Here is a 24,064-nt window from a genome sequence, read left to right as displayed (position 1 = left end):
GCAAAATCAGACCCATAGATCTTATAGACTAATGGGAAAAACAGTATTCAAAGCATCAAACAAAAAAATTTAAATTGTAAGTCTGATCATTCTTGCCAAATGTAGCTATATAGTGGTGTTTAGGTTTATAAAGGGATCATTTAATTTATGATGTTAGATCAGGAAGGACAGAGATTTGAAGGGAAAGCAGATATTAACTAGGGTAAAATCATTTCCAACACAGACTCTGTGGCAGGTGTAGGCCTGTGGCAGAAGAAATCACAATGTATTTATGAACTAACACTAGGTGAGGTGACAAGAAAAATAAGAGGGAAGGGAACAGGAAGAGTCTGGAGAGCTAGCTAGGGGAATGAGTACACTCTTGTAGATCTTGTTAAAGACTTTATCTTAAGAGCAATGAGTTTATTTTAAGAGCCACTGAAGTAGGAGAACCCGGATTGTATTTGCATTTCAAAGCCTTCTTCTAGCTACACTGAAGTGAAGCTATTTAAGAGCTTTCCTAAATCCTGGTGGGAATTGATAGCAGTTTGATCTGAGTTGGTAGCTGGCTGTAGAGATGGAGATGAGTAGATTGATTTGAGAAATAGGGGGAAGAAAGGGAGGTGTCACGGAAGCCTGGTTTCTACTTTGCATTATTCATTGAGATTGGATGGCTAGATAAGATCAAGGTTTGGGGCTCAATTAAATTAAGCCTTGTGCTGTTGCATTTGAGAAATCTTTAAAAAATTTGTGTGTTAAATCTATCCTTGGCAGCAATATGGTAGGAATATTAAAAAATATGAATCTTGATCCCTGTTTCAGAAGTTATAATCTCATTGGAAAAAAATAAAAGTACAGACAGGAAATATTTAAATGATATGTACGCTCAGGACCTCACTTATTAAGTAATACATAAGGTTCAAATGTAGGCCCTCTCCCAATGTCCTTTTTCATTTTATGTTAAATTTAATTATTTAGACTCAGTTATATAGCATTTCATCTTTGAAGTATATTAAATATTAACATATAATTATTGGTATCTAATGAAATTCATTCATACTTGGGGAAAGTGTACACACATCCATACTTTTATTATTTAGGAAGGTATAAAAATCTATATAAAGAGCAGCTTCATTATATATTTGAATATGATTTTCATTACTATATCAAATAGGTTTTTTAAAGTGTTGACCGATGTTAGTTACAAAGGAGAGTCTAAGAATCCATACCGTTACTTGTAATGCTCTACAATTGTCTCACACATTCCTCTGCAAACACAGACATAGAATGGGGTCTATATAGACAGGACGATGGTTTTTGAAAGCATTTGTGGACAAGGGATTTGAAGAGCCGCCAGGATGTGTACAGGCAAAATTTAAGCAAGAGCGCTTTCTTAGTGGAGGGCCAAAAGGATTCAAGCATCGGAAGGCGTGGTTAAGGTGGACACCAGAAAGATTAATTACTGAATAGGGTTGGCCGCGTAGTTAGTGTTACGCCCGGTTTACCTAGCAGTGCCTGAGCCTAGGCTTTTAAATTTAGACCCTTAACTGTTTCCAAGTGGAAATATGAACATATTCCATCAATTCTTCTGCAGGCTCCCGTCTTCGACAGGAAGATTTTCCACCTCGCATTGTTGAACACCCTTCGGACCTAATTGTGTCAAAAGGAGAACCTGCAACTTTGAACTGTAAAGCTGAAGGCCGCCCCACCCCCACTATCGAATGGTACAAAGGAGGGGAGAGAGTGGAAACGGACAAAGATGACCCTCGATCTCACCGAATGTTGCTGCCAAGTGGATCTTTATTTTTCTTACGTATAGTACATGGACGAAAAAGTAGGCCTGATGAAGGAGTCTACGTCTGTGTAGCAAGGAATTACCTCGGAGAGGCTGTGAGCCATAATGCATCGCTGGAGGTGGCTAGTAAGTAAAATGGGCTTCTGACAGCGGGAATGGCACAAAGTCAAATCCGTGCCCCAAGCTTTACCTAAGGAAACCTTCTAGCTTTCTATTTGAATGCAATCTTCTACCTATTTAATTTTTTCATACTTTTCATTGTAGGTGGGTATTCCAGCTGAATTGGGATTTGCACATAGTTGTTGGACCATTTTACTTTTAATTTGAAGTTGCTTTCTGTTAACATTTTCACTGAAATCACTTTAATTCTTCTCCTTTGTTGCTTTTAAATATATTGAATACAAGGATGATTCTATAAAAAGAATAGCATGGGGTATTTTTCACTTGTCTTCATTTGGAGAAATACTTTCAACTGGTGGTATGGATATGGTTTTAAACTGTTTCTAATTCTTTCTAATCCTTAGAAATATATTATACTTTTGGTAAACTATAGCTAGAGAAATGTATGTATGTGCCTTGTTCTTTATTATCTTGGCTATTGTAATGCACTCTGGGAGGAAAATCTGGGTATGTCGTCTTTAGGGAGTGAATGGTTTAATTTACACAAATACCAAATGTAGCTCATTTGCATCCTAAAGAAGGATCTGTTGACTAATGATTAAATTGTTATATCTGGAGTCTAGGTGTATAGTGTGTTTGAATACAAATTGGGGGTTTCTTATTTTCAATATACATTTAAGAGGTAGCCAGAGAGTCTCATTTCCTTGAAAGAATCATTCTGTCAGTGTGTGTGTATGTGCATGTGTATGTGCATGTATATATATACACACACAATGGAGAATTACAATTGGTATTTGTGGTTGGAAAGACAAATGAAATTTAGATCTCTAATTCACTTTACATAAAATTACAGGTGAAACTGGATACATAACCATATGCATATTTATATACAATATTTTTCAAGATGATTGATATTTTGATATAGCTTACGTTCAGATTTTTAATTATAATCAATTTCATAATCCCTAACATTGTCTCCAACGTTCAACTCAAACCGAATATACAGAGCCACAGATAATTATACAATTATACAAAGAATTTAGAAATAGATTTTCTAACTTAATCAGATTATTAATGTGGAATCAGCTCCCAAGAATTTAGATGAGTTGATCACACTCATAGAACAAGGTAGTACTTACAGTGAGAGAATGCTAAAGATGTCTAACATGAGCATAAAACTTAATTAGATAAAAATGCAAATAACCATCGAAGACTATGTCAGCACTAGCCATTCACATTTTTAAAATATTTACTTAACACTCAAGTTTATATTTCTCTATTCACATTTAATGATCATAAACTTATTGCCTTGATTCCCAGTGAAAATCTTCGAATTACATCAGTATAAAAGCTGTAATCATAGCAGCGGGCTATTTTTCTTACTTTTTTCCTTTTCTTCTTTTTTTTTTTAATCCTAACTTTAAATGTAGTGCAGGCCAAAGAAGTTGAAATGTTTTTATAAAAGGATGTATATATTTTGATAAAGTCATCTTTGAGGATATGATATTAATACCTTTCTAACTTTTGACACATTTATATTTAACGACACTTATTCTCTGTGGAGATAAAATTAAGTTAACATTTGAAAACAAATTTAGAGAATCCAGAAAAATGATATAGATGATCTAGGCCCATTTTTATTCCTGGTAGTTAGAAACTGAAGACTGTTTATTCTCTGAAATTATAAATCCTTATAAATGAAGTGTATACCAATAGAGATGTAAAAAGATCATATTGTATCTGTATTCTTATTCTACTTAATTTCTGATTATTGCCAGAATTTTTAGAAAAGGTTATACTTGAATAGAATGTCTGAATTCTACCTTCTAGAGCTTGCCTTTCTTTCTTTAATGTGTATTTATTTTTGAGAGAGCAAGACAGTGTGTGAATGGGGGGGGGGCAGAGAGAGAGAGAGAGAGAGAAAGAGAGAAAGGGAGAGAGAGGGCGACACAGAATCTGAAGCAGGCTGCAGGTTCTGAGCTGTCAGCACAGAGCCCGATGCGGGGCTCAAACTCATGAACCAGAGGGATCATGACCTGAGCTGAAGCCAGACACTAACCAACTGAGCCACCCAGGAGCCCCTAGATCTTGTCTTTTAAAACTCCTTTAGTTTTACTTCAAATGATCCAGATACCCTTAAAGCCCTGGGATTTAGAGAGCTGTGTTTTTTTCTAATCTGGCTTTTGTGTAGCTATTTTAAAAGACATTATTGGTTTCCAGTTAAATTCTTTTTCTAAGCAAGACAGTCGATTAATTTGTGAGTCCATTATGGGAAATGCTCTTCCAGTCTTAGCCAACAAATAAACCATCATGGAACTGAAACCAGACATAAGTTCATTATATAACTTTTACCAGTAAAATATTTAAATGCATAAGTCACAAATTTTAGTGTGAAAGTTCTCATTATGTCTCCAAAATGTTTCAAGCTCCAGAGAAAAAATAAAATTATAATTTACTGGATAAAATTTAAAGTACTTTAAACATATTTTAAGATTATACTAACAATTCACACATGTATAAAGCCAGAATGTATAGATATTGTATATTTATCAAATACATTTGGCTATTAATAAGGACAGTTCGGTAACAAATATTTTTATTAGTGGTAATACTTATGCTAAAACTGAAGAAAGTTTGAGCACTATTTGCTACCAACATTTTTTATACTTGTTTAATTGTGGTAATTAAAAGCATGTTTTCATTTGGATTAATTGTATTTTTTGGTTACATATGTTATATGGCAAAAAATTACGTGCTCTGAGTTAATATGGATTCCAATTCCAATTCCAAAAAATTGGAAACCATTATTTTGTAAACTCAGGCTTTATAAAGTGCACTACAAATAGATATGCAATACTTAGTTTACATATATTTCAGTTACTTATTTTAGGTTATAGTTACAGTTAATTCACCATTCTAAAATATGTCTGTGTCCTAAAATGGAAAGTAGACTTTTGTATTTACATAAACAACCAGGTTGTGTAGGGGTAGGGGGTTGGTCTGAGGAGGGGTTTCTGGGGAACCATAGGCCATATTTGTTGTAGGTTTAATCTGTAAGGTACTCTTGTAGTTTGGTTTTATATTTTCTTGGAGATTATGACTACATTTTTTTTTCATATTTTCTTTGTTTAAGTACCAGAAGTTCAATAACTATTCTTACTCTTCCCAAAGACACAGGAAGGCAAAGATTGCATCTAATTTCTTAGTGACCCTGTGGTCCAAAGTAATAGCATTAACAAAAGTGCCTACAGGCGACACACGTTTCCCAGCACGGTTGTTGGAGATGCTTTTAAAAACATTTATCTGTGTCTCATTTGCCTTTCAACCAAGTTTTACAGCTGTAACAACAACTGGATTTCTTGGTTCCTAACAAATGTCAATCTCTCAAACTTTGAAAAAAAGATACTGAATGCCATTTAAAATCTTCATTTCTGTGTAGAAATGATACCAAGTGTGTCTTTTGTGTTTTTAATATTTATTGACATTTACATAATGCCCCCCCAAAGATTGAATTTACTATTTTTAGGATTGTTTATTTTATTTGCTTAACTTAAATGCCAATTTTAATCTGCTTAGACCCAGCCTTTTGGTGTCTATCCTTGCCATGAAGTAAAAGCTATATTCCTTGTCCTTGAAAAATCAGTTTCAGTGCAATTAAAAAGTTGCCTCACACAATTATAAAGTCTAAACATTGGATTAGTAAGAAATATATGATGGTCCTTATACCTAAGGTTTCCTGGAACTTTTGGAAGTTCATCCCCATAAAGAAAAAGATTTTTTTCATCACAGTTGTATTTTTTTAATTTAGTTTTTAATTCTTATATTTCTTTGCAAACCAAGAATGATAGATCTTGATGGGGACACTAAGTTGGACAACTTAGGAGATAATGATGCTTTTGCTGTTTGTAAGATTTCTGAAAACTTCACTCCGTTGAATTAAATTTCAAACTAAGCTTTCTAACAGGGGCTTGCAGGCAGAATTTTCTTGTTTGTCTTGTATCAGCTGTAGTCAAGAGGCCACTAAATTTTTAGGAAAATATTTTATGGGTCTCGTCTTCTATGCCCACCATTATCACTCACTACATTTAGAACTCCATTTTATGCCTGGCCCAAATTGATAGCCCAATTCTTAGACACAACTTGTATTTCATAAGTAATTTGATCGTGGGTAATTGCATTGAGTTTTAAGGAAAATTAATTTGAACCTTGACCCTCATGCTTTCCATTGTAGAGCATGGCCTCCACGTCATCTGCTAAGCAGTGCACAGTCAGCATATGGCTATTTGTTTCCTATTTAAGCTGTTTTCTCTTGAGGAAAAGAAATTCCCTTCAGACCAGGCAGACATCTGCTCTCTGTCTTTGCAGCAAAACCAGGGAACTATCTTTCTTGAAAAAAGAAATCATTTTGTCCAATTAATCAAAGATTAAGTCTTCCCAGATTTTATTCACTGGGATACATTTTAATAGTAATTATTTTAAGTTAAAAGTTTATATTCTGAGGTAATATTTTCCCACAGTTTTCAATATATCATGATCTTTTGTTTTATTATTATTAAATGATACTGCCTAAAGTGATTTAGATTTTGACTTCTTCAATTTTCCTCCTTTGGCTAAAATGATAAAGTAAATTGACCATGTGTTCACCTAGGTACAATAGAAGGCATTCCCAAATTCTGGACCTTGGAAGATGGAAGGATTACTCCTAGAGGGGAAATGGTTCAGATGAGCAGGTGGAAGCAGAATATGCCATATAATTTAAAATATTGATTGATTGTATATATGCACACACACATAATCTCACCTCTATTATGGTCAGACACTGGAACTACTTATACAGTTTATATGAACACACACACACACAAACACACACATTGTTCAATGATAGACTTTTCATCTCTGAATTTGAATTTGCTATATATTGCATCTTCAATCAAGGCACCTGGGTGACTCAGTCAGTTAACCCTCCGACTCTTGATTTTGGCTCAGGTTATAATCTTGGTTTCGTGGGTTCGAGCCCTACATTGGGCTCCATGCTGACAGTGCAGGGCCTACTCAGGAGTCTCTCCTCTCTTACTCTCCTCCCCCTGCACTCTCTCTTTCAAAATCAATAAATAAAATCTTTAACAAAGTAAAAATATTCTTTGTTTCCCTTACTTAATTGGTTTTATTTATTTTTTTTAACTTGCCATTTTCAGGTGGTTTCGCCACATTCTAAAACCCTTTTTTATCTTATTTTTGTTTTCATTATTCAAAGAAAGAATGTTAGAGAGTCGTTTAGTTTAATGAATTTGTAATCTTTTACTTTCTGGTCCACTTATATTCGAAAATGAACTGATTATTTGTTCCAAAATCGATTCAGGATTAAATGAAATTATGCATATGAAGTGTAGCACAGTGACTGACACATAATTAGAAATCATAAATAATAAATCCTAAATGTAATTGTTGGTGCTACTATCTTCTTTACCTTTTCTCCTCTTTACCTCTATTATTGTCAGTTACCAAGATTCTTTCTATATAATGGGGATCTGCATGCTTCTGACTTAAAAAATGGACTTAACTTTATTTTAAATTTAATGATATGTGTGTTGGTGCACCTGAGTGGCTCAGTTGGTTGATTGTCTGACTCCGTTTTGCCTCAGGTCTTGATCCCAGGGTCGTGCAATTGAGCCCCATGTCAGGCTCTGTGCTTAGCAAGGAGCTTGCTTAGGATTCTCTCTCTCTCTCTCTCTCTCTCTCTCTCTCTCCCCCTCCCCCTTTTCCTCTTCCCTGCTCACATTCTCTCTCAAAATAAAGTAAAATAAAAATGTGTGTTAATATACTAAAATATAAGGACAATGCTTTAGTAATTAAAATTTCTTAAAATAAATTCTGGTTAAGTATGAAATGTGTTGAATATAGTACATTCCACCTTTAATGAAATTTATGGAATAAGAAATTTACCTTTACCTTTGAATCCTCAGTGCTGAATCAGGACATGCAATAGTGTTGATTAAAATCATTTTTGTTTCAGAGACAAATGAAAAATTTCACATTTATAACTTTTACAGTTGGGATAACATTCATATTTTTTCTAATTAAATCTATATATTTGTCCATGTACATAAAGAGGCAGTATTGCTAAGTTCTATGACATTGTGATGTTTACTTAAAGGCCTGAGTTTTTACTATTGTTCAGAATGGATTCTTTTGTTGTTACCTGTCTTAGTAAGCCTGTGCTGCTGTGACAAGATCACCATGGGTGGCTTAAACAACAAACATTTGTTTCTCACAGCTCAGGGGCTGGGAGTAGAGATCCAGTTCCAGCACGGTCAGGTTCTGGTGAGAGTTCTTTTCTTGGTTTCTTCCTGTGGTAGAGAGAGAGCTCTGGTCTCTTTACCTGTGTAAGGACACCAGTCCCCTGCTGAGGGCTTCACCCCCATGAACCATCACACAGAAATTACAGCCAGAAGACCCATCTCCAGATACCATCCCATGGGGGATTAAGATAGAAACCTATGAATTTAAGAGAAAGGGAGAGACAAAACATTCAGTTCATAACTGCCTTTAATAATTATTTGTAGATTTTTTTTGTTCTGGGATTTATAGTTATTTTAGTATATGAAGTAACTAAGAAAAAAAATCAGACAATCAGGGTGAAAACAATCCTGTAATCTCCATGATGTAAGTAACAGGGCCATCAGACCTCTTGCTGCCTCCAAATATCACACTTAATGGTGTTGTAAATCAAATATAGACACATTATATCTACAAGTGAATGTAATGTGAATTCTGTATTTGTTGGGAAGAGTCAGACCAGCATCCTTTAGTTACTACTAAGAGAGAAGATAGTTGTCATTGTCTTTTGAAAGAATATAAAATTCTCTGTCTTTTGGGGGGCGGGGGTTAATCTTTTCAAAGAGTATGCTATATGAAGTATGAAGGCAGACACCCGTATTCCATAGTTCATGTGAGAAATGACAGTGATGCTGGGTATAAAAAGAAGGTTTGAGTTTCAATGGGTATTGAGTGGAAGAGGGCAAAGTTTGCTGACCATGTGAGTGTGAATGTAAGGGAAATTGGCTGTGTCAGAGAATGTACTGTTTATTCGTAAATAACCAACAGGTTGTTTTCTATCCTAAACCCATGGCTAGTTAAACAGTTACATTATAGGCTCAAAGTATGTGGTCAGCTGACTTCTTAGACAAACTTTTTATAGTTTTCCTTCATCTCATATAATTGTTATATACTAATATTTAGCAAATTTTAGAAAGATTTTAAGAGCAGAGGCACATTATATATTTCTTTTTCTTTATTCCCAACTACAGATTAAGGAATGTGATTAATAAGCTTACAGAGAAAATTTTAACATCACCTTTGGAAAATTGCATTTTATTTTTGATTATAGAACACTTTTAAAATACATACATGTTCTTGTAATATGATTACTGAGAGTTAACTACTGTTGAAAGTTGGGTAGGTATCCTTTTAGATATTCTAAGGTCCCTATATGTTCTCTGGGGGAAACTATTCACTATTTATTTAATATTCAGTCTTTTCTTCTTTTTTTATTTTTTTTAATGTTTTTTAAATTTATTTTTGGGAGAGACAGAGAGAGAAACAGTGTGAGCAGGGGAGAGTCAGAGAGAGAAGGAGTCATAGGATCTGCAGATAGGCTCCAGGCTCTGAGCTAGTGGTCAGCACAAAGCCTGATGCAGAGCTTGAACCCATGAACCGTGAGACCATGACATGAGCCGAAGTCGGATGCTTAACTGACTGAGCCACCCAGGTGCCCCTATTCAGTCTTTTCTTAGGTAGCCAAAAAAGGCATTGGATATGTTGGAACACAAATCTGTGTGATAAAGACTAAGTGGTTCTAGGTTGGATATGACAAAAGAGCTTCCTTCTGCTGAATATGACTAGATACACCATCCTAGATAAGACTCAAGACAGTAATCGTGGGGTTAGAGGTTACATATACATTACCAGGCCTATGAGCCACTTCTTTTATTTTTCTCAAAAAGTAGATGGCGTTCTTATGTGCTGAAGAGTACTAAGGTGATTTTTTCAACACTAGTTGATGCTTAGATAGAAAAGCCCCTTGAGGCTTCCAGAAAATCAATTCAGTATTTAGTTATTTATAGGAATTTCTTGGCAGTGTCTCCTATCAACAGTACTGTCTGTAAAAAATATTGAAATAACAAGGTGGATCTGGGTACATCTCCAATCTTATCATCATATCATTCTTCCTTTTAATCATCCTAATTTCCTTAAGACTTAAATGCTAGAAATCTTTCCCACATACCCAGACCAACTTGAGAATAATTTATATGTATTTTAAAACTAGTGGCAAATTCGTTAAAACATAAGTAAAGCTTTTTAGTATGCTAAGTTTTAATTAATACAATATAAATTATCTTAAGCTGTCATTAATTATCAATTTAAATTTTTTTGTCAGGTTACTATTGTATGTTTTGGGGAGCGTAAAAGTTTTCTGGTTCTTTGTTATGCAAAATGGCATTAATAATTTTTTAACAGTCAGAAATTAAATAAATATGTGAAGAATACCAAAATATAGTTTATCAAAAAAAATGGTGTTTTTTTTTTTAAGTTTATTTATTCATTTTGAGAGAGAGCACTTATGTGAGGGAATGTGGGAGTTGGGGAGGGGCAGAGACAGAAAAAGAGAGAGAATCCCAAGCAGGCTCTGCACTGTCAGTCTGGAGCCTGATGCAGGGCTCGAACACACAAACGATGAGATCATAACCTGAATGGAAATTGAGAATTGGACGCTTAACCCGCTGAGTCACCCAGGCATCCCCCAAAATGTTTTTCTTTTTTTCCAACATATTCTCTTTAGTTCTAGCTTCTCAGTGGTGAACAAGAGAAAGAAATGGAGATTACAGTATAATGGGGAAGCAGAGGAAGACAGAAAAAAAAGCAATGAGCATACAAAGAATTTTATTGTTAAAACTTGTGATAAGTGCTGGGAAGAACTGGGGTCAAGCTGAGAAATGAAATACAAGTAGATGTTACCAAGACACAGAGCAAAAGAAAAGCATTTCAGATAGAAAGAACAGTGCATGTAAAAGGCCATGAGAAAGGGTAGATTTGGTCATAGTTGAGAAAAATGAAAGATGGTTGGTATCGCCTATAAGTAAGGGAGACAGCTAGGAGATAGGTGGGGTCTAGATCGTATAGGGTCCTGTAGCCATATTAATAGTGTTGAATCTTATGTTCAGTGCAATGAGAAGCATGGAAGGTTTTTGGGCTTTGGTGGAGGTGACGTGGTCTAATTCACACTTAAAAATGTCACTCATGTGATACTTGAATGGGATATGCATTGAGAATGAGTTGCAGAATGATTGGGGGGAGACCAATTAGGAAGCTCTTGCAGTATTCCAAGCAGAAGACTATGTCAGTGAAGCATGTGGTCGTCATGGAGATGCAGAGAAAAGCAAGGATTAGATTTGAAGTTTGAAGACTTGGCTTAATTCTAAAGGGTGAGATAGGAGAAGCTGAACTTTTGCATGAGATAGGATTATTGGAGATGTCAAAGTCAAGGTCAAGTCTATGACCATGCAGATGGGATTGAGAGTTTGGATTATGTTGTTGTCTTTGAATGGCTAATGGTAGTTTGGTATGCTGCAGCCTATGATGATCCCCAAAGTTGTATTTTCTCAGCCTGAAATATGCTTACCTTCCTGTTTCACTGGTCACTACCTTACAGTTATCTCAAGTGTCACCTCCTTTGGAGGTGGGTGACCCAAGTGCCTAGCACCATTCTTGGCACATTGCAAGTGAAGTGATCTAACGTGTAACTCAGAAACGTTTTAGTCCATGGGTGATGAACATGATAGAGTGTCATAATGCCACTTCAAGGAACAGTCTAATCTATGCTTTTCACTCATTCTTATTCTCCACACAATTTCTTTGTAAAGTCAAGCAGTTCACGTGATCTCCAACACTCACGGGAAAGTGCAGTATCTAGAATGTAGTCATCAGGTACTATTTCCCTGGGAGGAGGTCTTTCTTTCAAGGTTCTGGGATATTTAATTAGCTCTTCTGAGGGTAACATTATTCAGGAAATTTAGCAGTACTTGAAGGGTTTTTCTGAATTGACCTTGAGAAAATCTACAATTGCAAAATAAGACCTGTCTTTACTTTCTCAGTTTCTTTCTGGAAAGGGAGAAAAATACACAAAATAAGTATTCTGTAAAGCAGAATTATTTGTATTCTTGTACTTTGCCAGTAGTATAATATACTGTATGTAAAGCTGTAATCATAGTTCAATAGATTTGTGTATATTTAATGAAGTGAATTTGATGAGAAATCAAAGGGAAATTATAGCATAGCAATGTTTTGAATTTCTTCTTACAACCTTAGGCTTCAGTCTGTGGTTAGTGAAATATATTTTTTTAAAAAGCTTAGTTAAAATTAACATGTAAAAACCAAATGGGAATCTGGACACTACAGTAAGTAGACATATGAATAAGAAAGAGAAGAAACTTGGGGTGCCTGGGTGACTCAGTCGGTTAAGCATCTGACTCTTGATTTTGGCTCAGGTCATGTTCTGTTTTGTGAGTTGGAACTCCGCTTTGGGCTCTGCACACAGACACATTCTGAACCTGCTTGGGAATCTCTCTTCCTCTCTGCCTCTCTCCTGCTTTCACGCTGTCTCTCACAAAATAAATAAATAAACTCAAAAAATAAAAAAGAAAGAGAAAGGAAGAAAGGAAGTAAGAAAGAAAGGAAGGAAGAAAAAGAAAAGAAAAAAACCCAGATAGATAGTAATGTGTCTAGCTATGTGGGAGAAGCAAACTCAGGTGTGGGAAGGATTGGGAAGCTTCTAGTCAAAACGTGGTTAGGAATCAGCATCACTGGCATTACTGGAAGCAAGTTAGAGATGATGAATGATGAGCCCCACTGCAGACCAACTGAGTCAGACCCTGTGCTTTAACAGTATTACAAGACGAGTCCTGCAAATTGAAGTTTGAGAAGCACTCTTATACATTGCGCTAGAGCTCATAGACTCCTGTTCATCCCCTAGAACCAAAAAACCCGTTTTGGAATGTAAACCCAATGTGGTTGATTTTTGTTTTTTTTTTAAGTGAAGCAGGAAGACCGTGACTTTTGGTAATTTACACTGGGTTTCTAAACCAGGAGAGAGGGCAGAGGAGAGCCGAGAAAGGGGTGTAGGAGACGGGTAGAGATAGCAAGTCCAGGGCAGAGGTGGAGGGAGGGAAACACAGGGAAAGAAAAGCTCAGGAGGCACACTGAGGGGGACACCCCCAGAACAACAGGAGGAGAGACTCTGGGAGACAGAGCAGGGGTAGACAGGGGAGAGGGAGCGGGGAGAGGAAGTAGGAGGATAGGGAACAAGACAAACAAGCTGAAAGAGAGAAGGATGTGAGCAGAAGGAAGGTAGAAAGAGAGTCTGTGGTGGGGGCTGGGCTGCAGGCGTTGTTATGGTAAGGATTAAACTTGGAACAGCAGAGAAATACATTTGCTTGGATTCAGAAGGAAAAAAATGATGGCCGTGTATGAATATTTACAGACATATATTAAGTAGAGAATAGGACACTCAAACCTTTATCTGTGTCCATAATATTGCTTACTGAGAAAAGTAATACATGAACTGTATCTTAGGTGTGTTTAAGTAAATTCATGGAAGCCTGTATTTACTTAATCCAAAAGCGAAATGCTATGTGTGTATATATTTTTAAATTATACTTTACATTTTTTAGAATGAAAACTATGGAAAAACTGAAATTTATTAATAAGAATAGAACTGTGCTGGGAGGGTCATTTGGAAGTCATTTACTCTGTTCCTCTGACTTTTAGTTTAAATTACCCAAAGATCATTTGTTGTATTAAAAGAGGTTCAGAGCCAAAGATTATCTAGCCTCCATCATCAGTGCCCCTTACATGCATCAGCATATGTTAACACGAAGTTATTACTTTAATTTACTCAAATCCTATTCTGTAGAAGTCTCTCATTTTATATGCTAAGTGATAACAGAAAAGCCATTTTTTTTAAATGTGGCAGCTCATATGTTTGAAGATAGTTATGAAGTGGAGCCTAATTTTTAATAAATTATATCTTGTGTTTAATTTAAGTTTCTAAGTATAATAAAACAGTTTTAATCTCAGTCTCTTAGTATTTCCAAAGTAGAAATTGTAGCTTTAGTAACATTTTAAGTCATATTTAACCTAAGGTCTAAATTGAAGTTTTAATGGCGCCTGTGACATTTTACACTTGTCAAGAGAAATAAAAGTTTATGACCAAGTTATTTAGTATGCCTGAATGGGGATATTTTTAATCTTCTCCGGTAAAGGATGGAATAAAACTTGGAAGAAAAGCCAGATAGTTAAAAAGAAAATGGGAAAGGACATCCCTTCCCCCAAAGGAGATATACTCTTTCTCAATCTCTATCACCCTGTATCTCTTTACCACATAACCCTGTACTTTATCTAGATTGAGTCACATTAAGTTACCATTTTATCAGATTCCTATCTCTGTCAGACACCAGAAAATGGATTAGGAGTCTGCGTTTGATGTAGAAGGACACCGGGAGCATTTCGATCATATAACTCCGCACTTGTCAGAGCTTACCCAAGTGACTTCCCTTAGTTCTCAAATGAGAGTGTACCACAGGTTGTAACCTTGTTGAATCTTGCTTAAGGGAATTCTTGGAAAATATGATTATAGTGTATTTTCCTTTGGGACTACCTCAGGAAAGAAAGTAGCAATGAGCCAAGAATTCCACAGGAGAGGAGAAATATTTTTGTGGCTGGAGGATTGCGAGCATGTTGACAGGTGCCTTTAATTCCTTTCCTCTCATCTTTTGCCTAAATCACCAAAGACTAAAAACTTGAATTCTGTGGTCATGCTCTGTAACACTGGGAGGCAATAAAGCCAATTCCTTTACATTTTTCTTTCTTTTTCTTTTCTTTTCTTTCTTTTTCTTTTCTTTTTTCTTTTCTTTTCTTTTTGTTTCTTTTCTTTTTTCTTTTCTTTTCTTTTCTCTTTTCTTTTCTCTTTTTTCTCTTCTCTTCTCTTCTCTTCTCTTCTCTTTTCTTTTCTTTTCTTTTCTTTTCTTTTCTTTTCTCTCTTTTCCTCCCCTCTTCCCACTTCCCTTCCCTTCCCCCTTCCCTTCTGTTCCCTTCCATTCCCTTCCCTCTTTCCTTTTTTCTTTTTCCCTCCTTCCTCCCTCCTTTCTCCCTTCCTGCCTTCCTCCCTCCCTGTTTCCTTCCCTCTCTCCTTCTTCCTTCCATCCTTCCTTCTTTCCTTCTCCCAATACCACTCAAGTCTCTGTTCTTTCTGAGCTTTGTTGGTTATCATTCTTAAAGCCTCCCTTAAAATTTTAATCAACAACCCCAAGTGAATAACCATATATTTCTTATGTTCTATTCTTGTGTTGTTTGAATATCATGGGGTCTCTAACCCTGTACAAACGTTTTTATCCATAGTCCATTGTGGATACTCTTTATAGTTACAAATAGAATTTATACATACCTATTTTGCACATATGTATACACGTATATTTGCACATATAATTTGTATAGAATTAGTTACAACTAATTCTGTCTCTCATTTTGTTCTCTGCAGATGCAATAAATGCTTTTTTATGACCTTGGTGAATTTACTTCACCTCTTTATGCTTCAGTTTCCTCACCTGTAAAAAAGGAGACATTACTTGTATTTTCCTTAGAGGGTTTGAGGAGGATTAAATAAGTTGATATATACAAGGTGCTTAGAACTGTGCCTGGTTGACAAAGCATTATATAAACGGTAGCTGTTTTACTATGTGCTGTTTACTGTGTGAGGCACAGCACTAAGTGTACTCCTTCCTCTTCTGTGGTTCCAAAGGATATTTCTCGTCATTGTAGGTAAATTAAGGCTGACAAACTAATGCCACATAAGCTAACAGTCAGATGAGTTTTTTGATCCCAGAGTCAATCATCTTCTGTATAAATGTACTTAAAATCTATGTAAATATTTGTGAAATGATATATAGCCTTCATATATCAATGCATGTATGTCTTTCATAACTATGTTTTTGAGGGTTTATGGAGTTATCGTCCTTGGCATGATCAGCATTCAAATATTTCATTGTGGCCTTTCTCAAAACTTTTTCAGTAAGGCATTTCTGTAAGCTTTTAAAAAATACTTTGTAAAATAAGTTTTTAAACAATCTTTTAAACCAACTTCTTTTACGGGACTTTTGAAGCTTTATAATATTAATGAATCCTAAGAAACATGAGTAGGAGATCTCAGTTACTACAATTCCCACATTTATATGGAATACCAAAATGTGTTTTTCAGAAAACAATTTGCTTTCTCAGAATTCATTTTGGATGAAAACTAGTACTTGGTATTTTGTGGGTGGATGTTCCACTTACAAAAGTGCGCATCTCAGATTCAGGTTTGTGGTTATTTTTCTACATGGTTTCTTTGTTTCAAGAGTGTAAGAGTAAGAAAAAGATTTACTGTTCCATTTCTTTTTTTCTTTTTCTTCCAGGGATGTTTCCTTCTCCTACATCAGTATGTTGAAGGCTATAATGGGAGTACTCGATATTGCAAACATAGGCAGTTCAAATATGGTTTTGTACCAAAACTCTGCAAAGAGGTGCTTAGCAGGGTGTGTGGCCTTCCCCTTCTCTCTCACTAATATCCTGTTACTGTTAATAGTCTTGACCTCAGCTTTCTAAACTTTGCTTTCTATAATGGATATAATTTACCTCTTGCAAGCATTTGACACAATTGACCTCCTTTGTGAAATGTTCACTTTCCCAGAATTTCATGGCACCCAGCTGGATCAGGATTACATCCTACCGCATGTAACCAAAGTCAGGCGATTTACCGACAGGTTTAAATTTGATTCTGGTGGAAGGCTGTACCACAGAAGGATGGTAGAAGCAGCCATCAAGAATCCAGCTTCCTTCTGTTTTTCTGCTCTGCCAGCCTTAGGATGTGGCTTTCTTCCTTGTGGTTACAAGTTGATGGCTATACCTTTCAGTATCCCCTTTTCGTGCGGTACTAGAAGGAAGAATGTAAAAAATCAGCAGCTGTCCCGACCCCCACTTTTTTTTTTAATCAAGACAATAAATTTCTGGAAATCTCAGTAGAAGTCTATTACACTTCATTGACTACAAGTATGTCACATGGCCACCTTTCGGTTCAAAGGTATATGGTGTTCAAAAACAAAATTCAAGGGAGTGAAATGGATGATCTTACTTTATTAAGTGATTCAGAAATCAGGCAGCATCGCCGTAGCAAGTAGAAAGATGCTCCCAGGAACGCATCAACAAAGGGAAGGTTTTTATAGGAAAGAGGGGAGGGGAGGGCCGGTAGTTATTAGCCAAAGAAAAGAAAGGATTGTTTGAGGCATGATCACCTTCCATGGGGGGAAGGGCTGGGGGTCTTATCATACCACATTACCTCATCTTCCTTTGGGGAAGGGAGAAGGCCCCTGTGGCAGATGACCTCATTGGTGCTGACCAGAAATTTTCAGATTTATTGGCTTAAAATTCCATTCCTGGAGAGAATGAAACCCCAATTAAGTCTTGGTTTGCAGTCCTGGGGGCAAATGACTCCTTCTTGAACCTGTAGTTTTTCTTTATAGGAAAGAGAAGTATTTTTAACCAGCCCATTTCTTCCCTAAAATTTGGTATTTTGTTAAAAGGAAGAACAGAGAATGGGTGTTCATGAGGCAGCTAGCAAGGTCCACCACCTAGTTGATTTGCTTCTTATTTATCTAGCCTAGTCTTGGCTTAGAGCTGAAATGTTCAACTTCCTGCAGTATTGATTCTTCTTTTTGCTTTGTGGTTTACCCAGGAAGAACATTCCTACCTCTTTGGATTCTGCTAGGACTATTGTCCCCATTCATTCCCTGTCCTCTTGTCTCTAGCCTGGACCTCTACACTTAGCTCCATTTGGAGATCCTGGTAGTACCTCCAGCTGAAATGTCCAACATGAGACTTGCCGTCTTCCTGTCCATCCTGCCCTGCCTTTGTTTTTTCCTAGCTGTGAAACGGATACCACTACCCATTCGGCTCTCCAGACAGACCTCTGAGATTAATTCTTCCTTCCTTTCTTTCTGTCTTTTCATCCCAGTTGATTCTCAGGTCTTGCTGATGATTTGTCCTGAATAGCTTTAGGATTTTTCCACTTATCTTCATTCCTCTCACTATTCTTCTAATTTGTGTCACCATTTTTTCTCAACCACGTAACTGTAATACTCGTTTGCAAACAACCTGATCTCTCCCTCTTGATTGTTCACTCAGAGATTCTCCCATCCCCTAAAGTCTAAACTCTTTAAAGTGATTTGCAAGGATCTGTGTGATCTGACATTGGTGGCCTAGAACCACACTCTCCTACCTTTTTCCCTTTGGTCTGGAAAAAAAAAATATTGTTTTGTTATGCCCAGATCACAATATGGTCCCCCCAAAACCAGAGACCACCAGGGAGACTGAGTCACCAATGCAAAAGCAAAGGGCATTTGTTATTACGGCTTAAGCTAGCTGGGCTTAAGCTCAGGCTCACAGACTTCACCAACACAGTGGATCCGTGCTGAGAGCCCCGAACAAGGGCTGAGCAGGGTTTTTATGGGGTTTGGGAAGGGGGAGTTACAGGAAATTGAGACACAGGTACAGTGATCCAATCAATATCATATAACAGCATTGGCAGCAACTTTAACCATACGTTTTGTTTAGAGCGTTCGTTACTTTTGGCGGGACTCAATCACAATATTTAGTGCTTTTTTGAAAATAACCAATTACAGGGTGGGCTAAGGACCCCCATGTAGGGTGTAACTAGCCTTAAGCAATAAGTGATTATCTATAGCTTCTATCTCTAGGCCTGCCCTTAGGAATGTTAAACATTTTAGCTGGCCGCTTCCAATTGGGTGTTACTAGGGTGGTCCCTGGTTGAGCAATCTGTGCCCTTTTATTGTCTAATGCTTCTGAGAAACCTACACTTTGGCCTCCAAGGTCAGAGGGGAAACTTGAAGCCTGTCTTGGAGTCAGATTGGCTTAGACCTGTGTCCTTTCCGTTTCAGAGTTCAGAAAAGCCATGCTTTCCTCTTAGCCGCCTCTTCTGCTACCTGAGCTGAAATCGAGAGTGGGACACCTGACCAATTGAGCCACCCAGGCGTCCCTTGCACTTTATTCTAAACACTGTGTGTAACTTGTACCTAGTACATGTCACAAAGGGCACGTTATTACTAAATCTCTGTCAGTAAACAATTCTGTATAATGATCCCCACCAATCAACAATAATAAAAAAAAAGGTTCTCTTTATATTTGAAGGTGCTGATGTGTAATTTGGCATTTTGTTTCCCTAGTAGAAATGAGAGATCACATATATTATCTATCTTTTTCAGCATGGCGTGTTTTGTGCCTCACTTTTTCTTCTACTTAGAACCTTTTTTCACCCAAGAATCAACTCCAATGGCAAGTTAAATCTATGACTATATCTCAGCTAATTTTTCTGAAAAGAGTTTCAAGTATAACATTTATTTATTTAATACTATATTCTGATCATTGGCTCAGACTACGAAATTTATTATACCTTAAATAGAAGGAAATTAAATTTTAGAATTTAAATTAAATAGGGGATACTTGCAGAGGTTTTGAAAAAGAAATATGCTTATTATTTCAATAGAAATAAGCATCACCTCCCCACATTGGAACAAACTATTCATTAACATTTAGATTTAGATGTAAACACTTAAATGTATAAAATTTTACATCAATATTTGCATTACTAATCTAATATATACTGTTTGAACATCAATTGTGAGGCATAACCACTGAGAATCCTTCCAAACACTTTAGAATTAAGACTTCTCTCTTACAATGTTAGATATAAAAATTAACAGAATAAAAACTTTGCTCTGAAGATTAATATGAATATTTACAAATATAAACACTTGGGGGGTGTCGGGTGGCTCATTTGGTTAGGTGGTCAGCTCCTGGTTTTGGCTCAGGTTATCATCTTGTTTTCTGTGGGTTTGATCCCCACATTGGACCCTGTGTTGATGTTGTAGAGCCTGCTTGGGATTCTCTCTCTCCCTCTCCCTCTCCCTCCCCGCCCCCACTTCCCTCTCCCTCTCCCTCCTCTCTCTCTCTCTCCTTCCTCACTTTTCTCTCCCCCCCCCGCCCCTCCCCTGTTATCTCTCTCTCATTCTCTCTCTCTCTCTCTATCTCAAGGTAAGTAAACTTAAGGGTGCCTGGGTGGCTCTGTCAGTTAAGTGGCCAGCTTTGGCTCAGGTAATAATCTCACAGTTCATGAGTTCGAGCTCCATGTCGGGCTCTGTGCTGACAGCTTAGAGCCTAGCTCCTGCTTCAGATTCTGTGTCTCCTTTTCTCTATGTGCTTCCTCTTCCTGTCTCTCTGTCTCTCAAAAATAAACATTAAACATTTTTTAAAAAGATAAACTTAAAAATTATAAATATAAATATTTTTCATGTCAGTATAAAACAACCATGCTAAATATTTTAAGATTTTAGAACTTTTTTTTTTCTTATGGTAAAATGTAAAGCCTAGACTCTAGAAGAACATAGTCTTTTACATTGGTAACTCCTTCTTTTGACTAACTCAGTTATGCTGATAACTATTTTCTAAGCAATAACATTGCTACAAAGGGGTGGGGGGCAGAAAGTTATTAATTAAGTGAAATGGCTACAATTTAATTAATTAATTTTATTGAGATATAATTGACATAAAATTATATGATTTCAGGTATACAACATAATGATTTGATACATGTGTATGTTGCAAAATGATTACCATAATAAGTTTAGCTCCCATCTTTCACCACATATAATCATGATTTTTTTCTTGTGATGAGAACTTTTAAGATCTACCCACTTAGCAACTTCCAGATATGCAATATAATATTGGTAACTGTAGTCTCTAGGACTTATTTATCTTGTAACTGGAAGTTTGTCATTTTTGACCACCTTCATCTATTTCTCCCCTTGCACCCCGACCCTCATCCCACCCCCACCTCTAGTACCCCTTACTCTGTACTCTGTGTCTAGGAGTTTGGCTTGTCTTTGTCTGTCTCATTTATTTCACTTAACATAACTTCCTCAAGATCTGTCCATGTCGTTGTATCTGACAGGATTTCCTTTTACTTTATGGCTGAATAATATTCCATACACACACACACACACATATATCCTTATACAAACGTACTCCATATTTATTTTATTTGTTCATTCACAGGTTGTTTGTACGTCTTGGCCAGGGAAGTGCTGATATCTTTGTGAGGTAGTAATTTCAATTCCTTCATAAATACCGTGAAGTAGAATTGCTGGATCTTATAGTACTTCTTTTTTTAATTTTTTGAGGAACCTCCATATATATTGTTTTTCATAGTGGCTGTACTGACATGGTTCCAGTTTTAAAGAGATTTTTTACTGAAGTCAGAAAGTACACACACAGTCAAATTCACAAACATACACACAGGAAATATTTTTACATGCTGCTATGGATTCAGTTAAAGCTTCTTTTTAATGTCTTAAAAATGTCAGATTCAAATCTTCTTTTGATTCTCAGATATAGGGTTGAAGCATATGATTTATTCATGAAATTTTGGTGAGGAAAAATATGAACAAAGAAATTCTCTTCCTCTATTCTTGCCCTGAAATGCTATAGTTACTGTGATAATTAGTTCAGTGTTATTGTGGGTTATTTTTTCTTATAAATAATTTATCCTTTAGTTTGCCTTCATCCTTTAAAATGGCAATGCATGAAATTGATTTGGTAGAATTGTACCTTTGATTAATATTTAATTTAAAATTATTTTACAGATTCAAGTTAAGATATTACTGTCACATTTTGAGATGCTGAGTGCGTATTATAAAACTTGAGTATACATGTCTTTATAATCACTCACTGTTTTATTATTCAAAAGCACCATTTCCTCAGTTTACAAAGTAATATATTTTATAATATGTAAATAAAAATTTTTTTAAAGTTTTTATTTGTTTTTGAGAGACAGAGAGAGACAGCATGAGCAGAAGAGGGTCAGAGAGAGAGAGGGAGACACAGAATCCGAAGCAGGCTCCAGGCTCTGAGCTAACTGGCAGCGCAGAGCCGAACGTGGGGCCCAAACCCATGAACCATGAGATCATGACCTGAGCCGAAGCCGGACGCTCTACTGACTGAGCCACCCAGGTGCCCCTAAATTTGTTTTTTGGCTCAGTAACAGAATTGATTACAGTGAGAATCACTTCCTTCCCCCAGTTCCCTGTCCCCGTGTAGTTCAGGCCATATCCCTGTAATATTAAATATATAACACGTAGCTGTTGTAAACGAAAATATTTATCAATATGAAAATACATATTTGAAAACATAAGTCACTAAATCCACAGACTACAGGTCAAGTCTCTACTTCACGCTATTATTTCTGTCATTCACACATCTGAGGACCTTGGGCAATCAGTTCTCAATGAAAGCTGTTGAGTTCCTGAGGCTCATGTAGGTGAAGAGGCCAAGGACCTAGAGGAATATATTTCGTAGGCAACTTGAGTCGATGAGTGAAAGCGATAGCTTGGAAGAAGATTAATTTCTTCTGGAGCAAGGGGTCCTATCTTACTCCTCTCTTCCCACTCCCATTATCTTTGCTACCCTTAAAAGGCTTTTGATTTGGCACAAAGGCAGGGGCTACTGCAGAGCAGAGTTACACGTGTCTGTCAAAGTTTGTTCTCCCATTCAGCTCAAGAACCTGGAATCTGTCCAATGGTAACCCACCATGCTATGTGCGTCTTCCAGAAAAAGTGGATCTTAATCCAGCCCTTTGCCATGTTAGCAATAAATGACTTACAAAAAACCTAAACAAAGAAACAAACATACAAAAACCAGGAGAGGGTTGGGATCATGTGATTAATGCTATATATTTGTTTACCATTGAGTTCTCTCCTTGCTGTGTCTGCCGCATGAGGACCAGAAGCTTGTCACTCTTCATCACTGCTGATCTAGAACAGTGTCTGGCAAGTCTCTGAAATGTTTGGTGAATGGATGCTATGTAAGTTTAATGCTTGGAATTAATTTTCTGGGACTTTCCTAAAGACCTGATAATACCTCCTAGCCTCTGTGACTTCATTTTCTTATCTCTAAATAGGCAATATGCCATTTGCTGTCTTACATAATAATTGCATAATTGGTTAACTATTGAAAAGTAATTTGGACCAGTCAGAGACAGGCATTGCACAGATAAGAAGGGGTTATCTTTACTAGCTAATCAGTGATGTCTTCAGAACTTCTGATATTTCTTATGCTTTTGCAAAACTGAATAATATTAGTATCCAGAAGAAAGTCAGGCCCTGATTCTAGAAAAATAAATAGAGGAGAGGAAGAGGAAGGGCAGGGAGGCTTTAATTTAATACGATGACCGTGTCTATGAAACTTTCTTTAAAATTATGCTTTTTCCTGTTGCCTGAGTGGCTCAGTCAATTAAGCATCTGACTTCGGCTCAGATCATGATCTTGTGAGTTCAAATCCCGTGTCAGGTTCTGTGCTGACACCTCAGAGCCTGGAGACAGCTTCAGATTCTGTGTCTCCCTCTTTCTCTCTCTCTGTCCCTCCCTACTCATGCTCTGTCTCTTTTGCTCTCAAAAATAAATAAAAACATAAAAAAATTAAATTATGGTTTTTCATGAAATTTTGTGTATTTTTTAATTGAAGTTTTTCATTTTTTTTAGCCAGGAAATGTGGATTTGCATGTCCAGGGGAAGTTAGTGAGTAAATGTTGGCAATGATCATATTTGGCAGGGATGATAAGCTGCTTTCGGAAGGAGCAGTCCTTGGGTTGGCTCAGTTGGAGGAAAGTGTGGCTCCTGATCTCAGGGTTGTGAGCTTGCGTTCCATGTCCCATATAGAGATTACTTAACTAACGTCTTAGGGTGGCTCTGTTGGTTAAGTGTTCGACTTCGGCTTAGGTTGTGGTCTCCTGGTTCCTGGAGCCCATGTAGGGCTCACAGCTAGTGGTGCAGAGCCTGTTTAGGATTCTCTCTCCTGCTCTCTCTGCCCCTCCTCCCCCTCAAAATAAATAGACATTATATATATTATATATATATATATAACACTTTATATATATATATATATATAAAACACACATATATATTTCTTTATATAATTCTTCATTGTTTTTTTTTTAAATGTTTATTTATTTTTGAG

At 36.6% G+C, this 24,064-nt stretch overlaps 1 protein-coding gene across 1 annotated transcript in view; it reads left to right on the top strand.

The window, feature by feature from the left end:
- LOC115291108 (roundabout homolog 1-like) overlaps nucleotides 1–24,064 on the top strand; it is a 96,236-nt gene that overhangs the window by 69,587 nt on the left and 2,585 nt on the right. The window contains exon 2 of the mRNA XM_029938688.1: nucleotides 1,574–1,900. Coding sequence (XP_029794548.1) covers nucleotides 1,574–1,900 — 327 coding nt within the window. The remainder of the gene's footprint in view (nucleotides 1–1,573; nucleotides 1,901–24,064) is intronic.

Source organism: Suricata suricatta, chromosome 5, assembly GCF_006229205.1.
Source record: "Suricata suricatta isolate VVHF042 chromosome 5, meerkat_22Aug2017_6uvM2_HiC, whole genome shotgun sequence".
Taxonomy (NCBI): domain Eukaryota; kingdom Metazoa; phylum Chordata; class Mammalia; order Carnivora; family Herpestidae; genus Suricata; species Suricata suricatta.
Note: the sequence above shows the minus strand (reverse complement) of the source record. Positions and strands in the feature narration are given on the sequence as shown.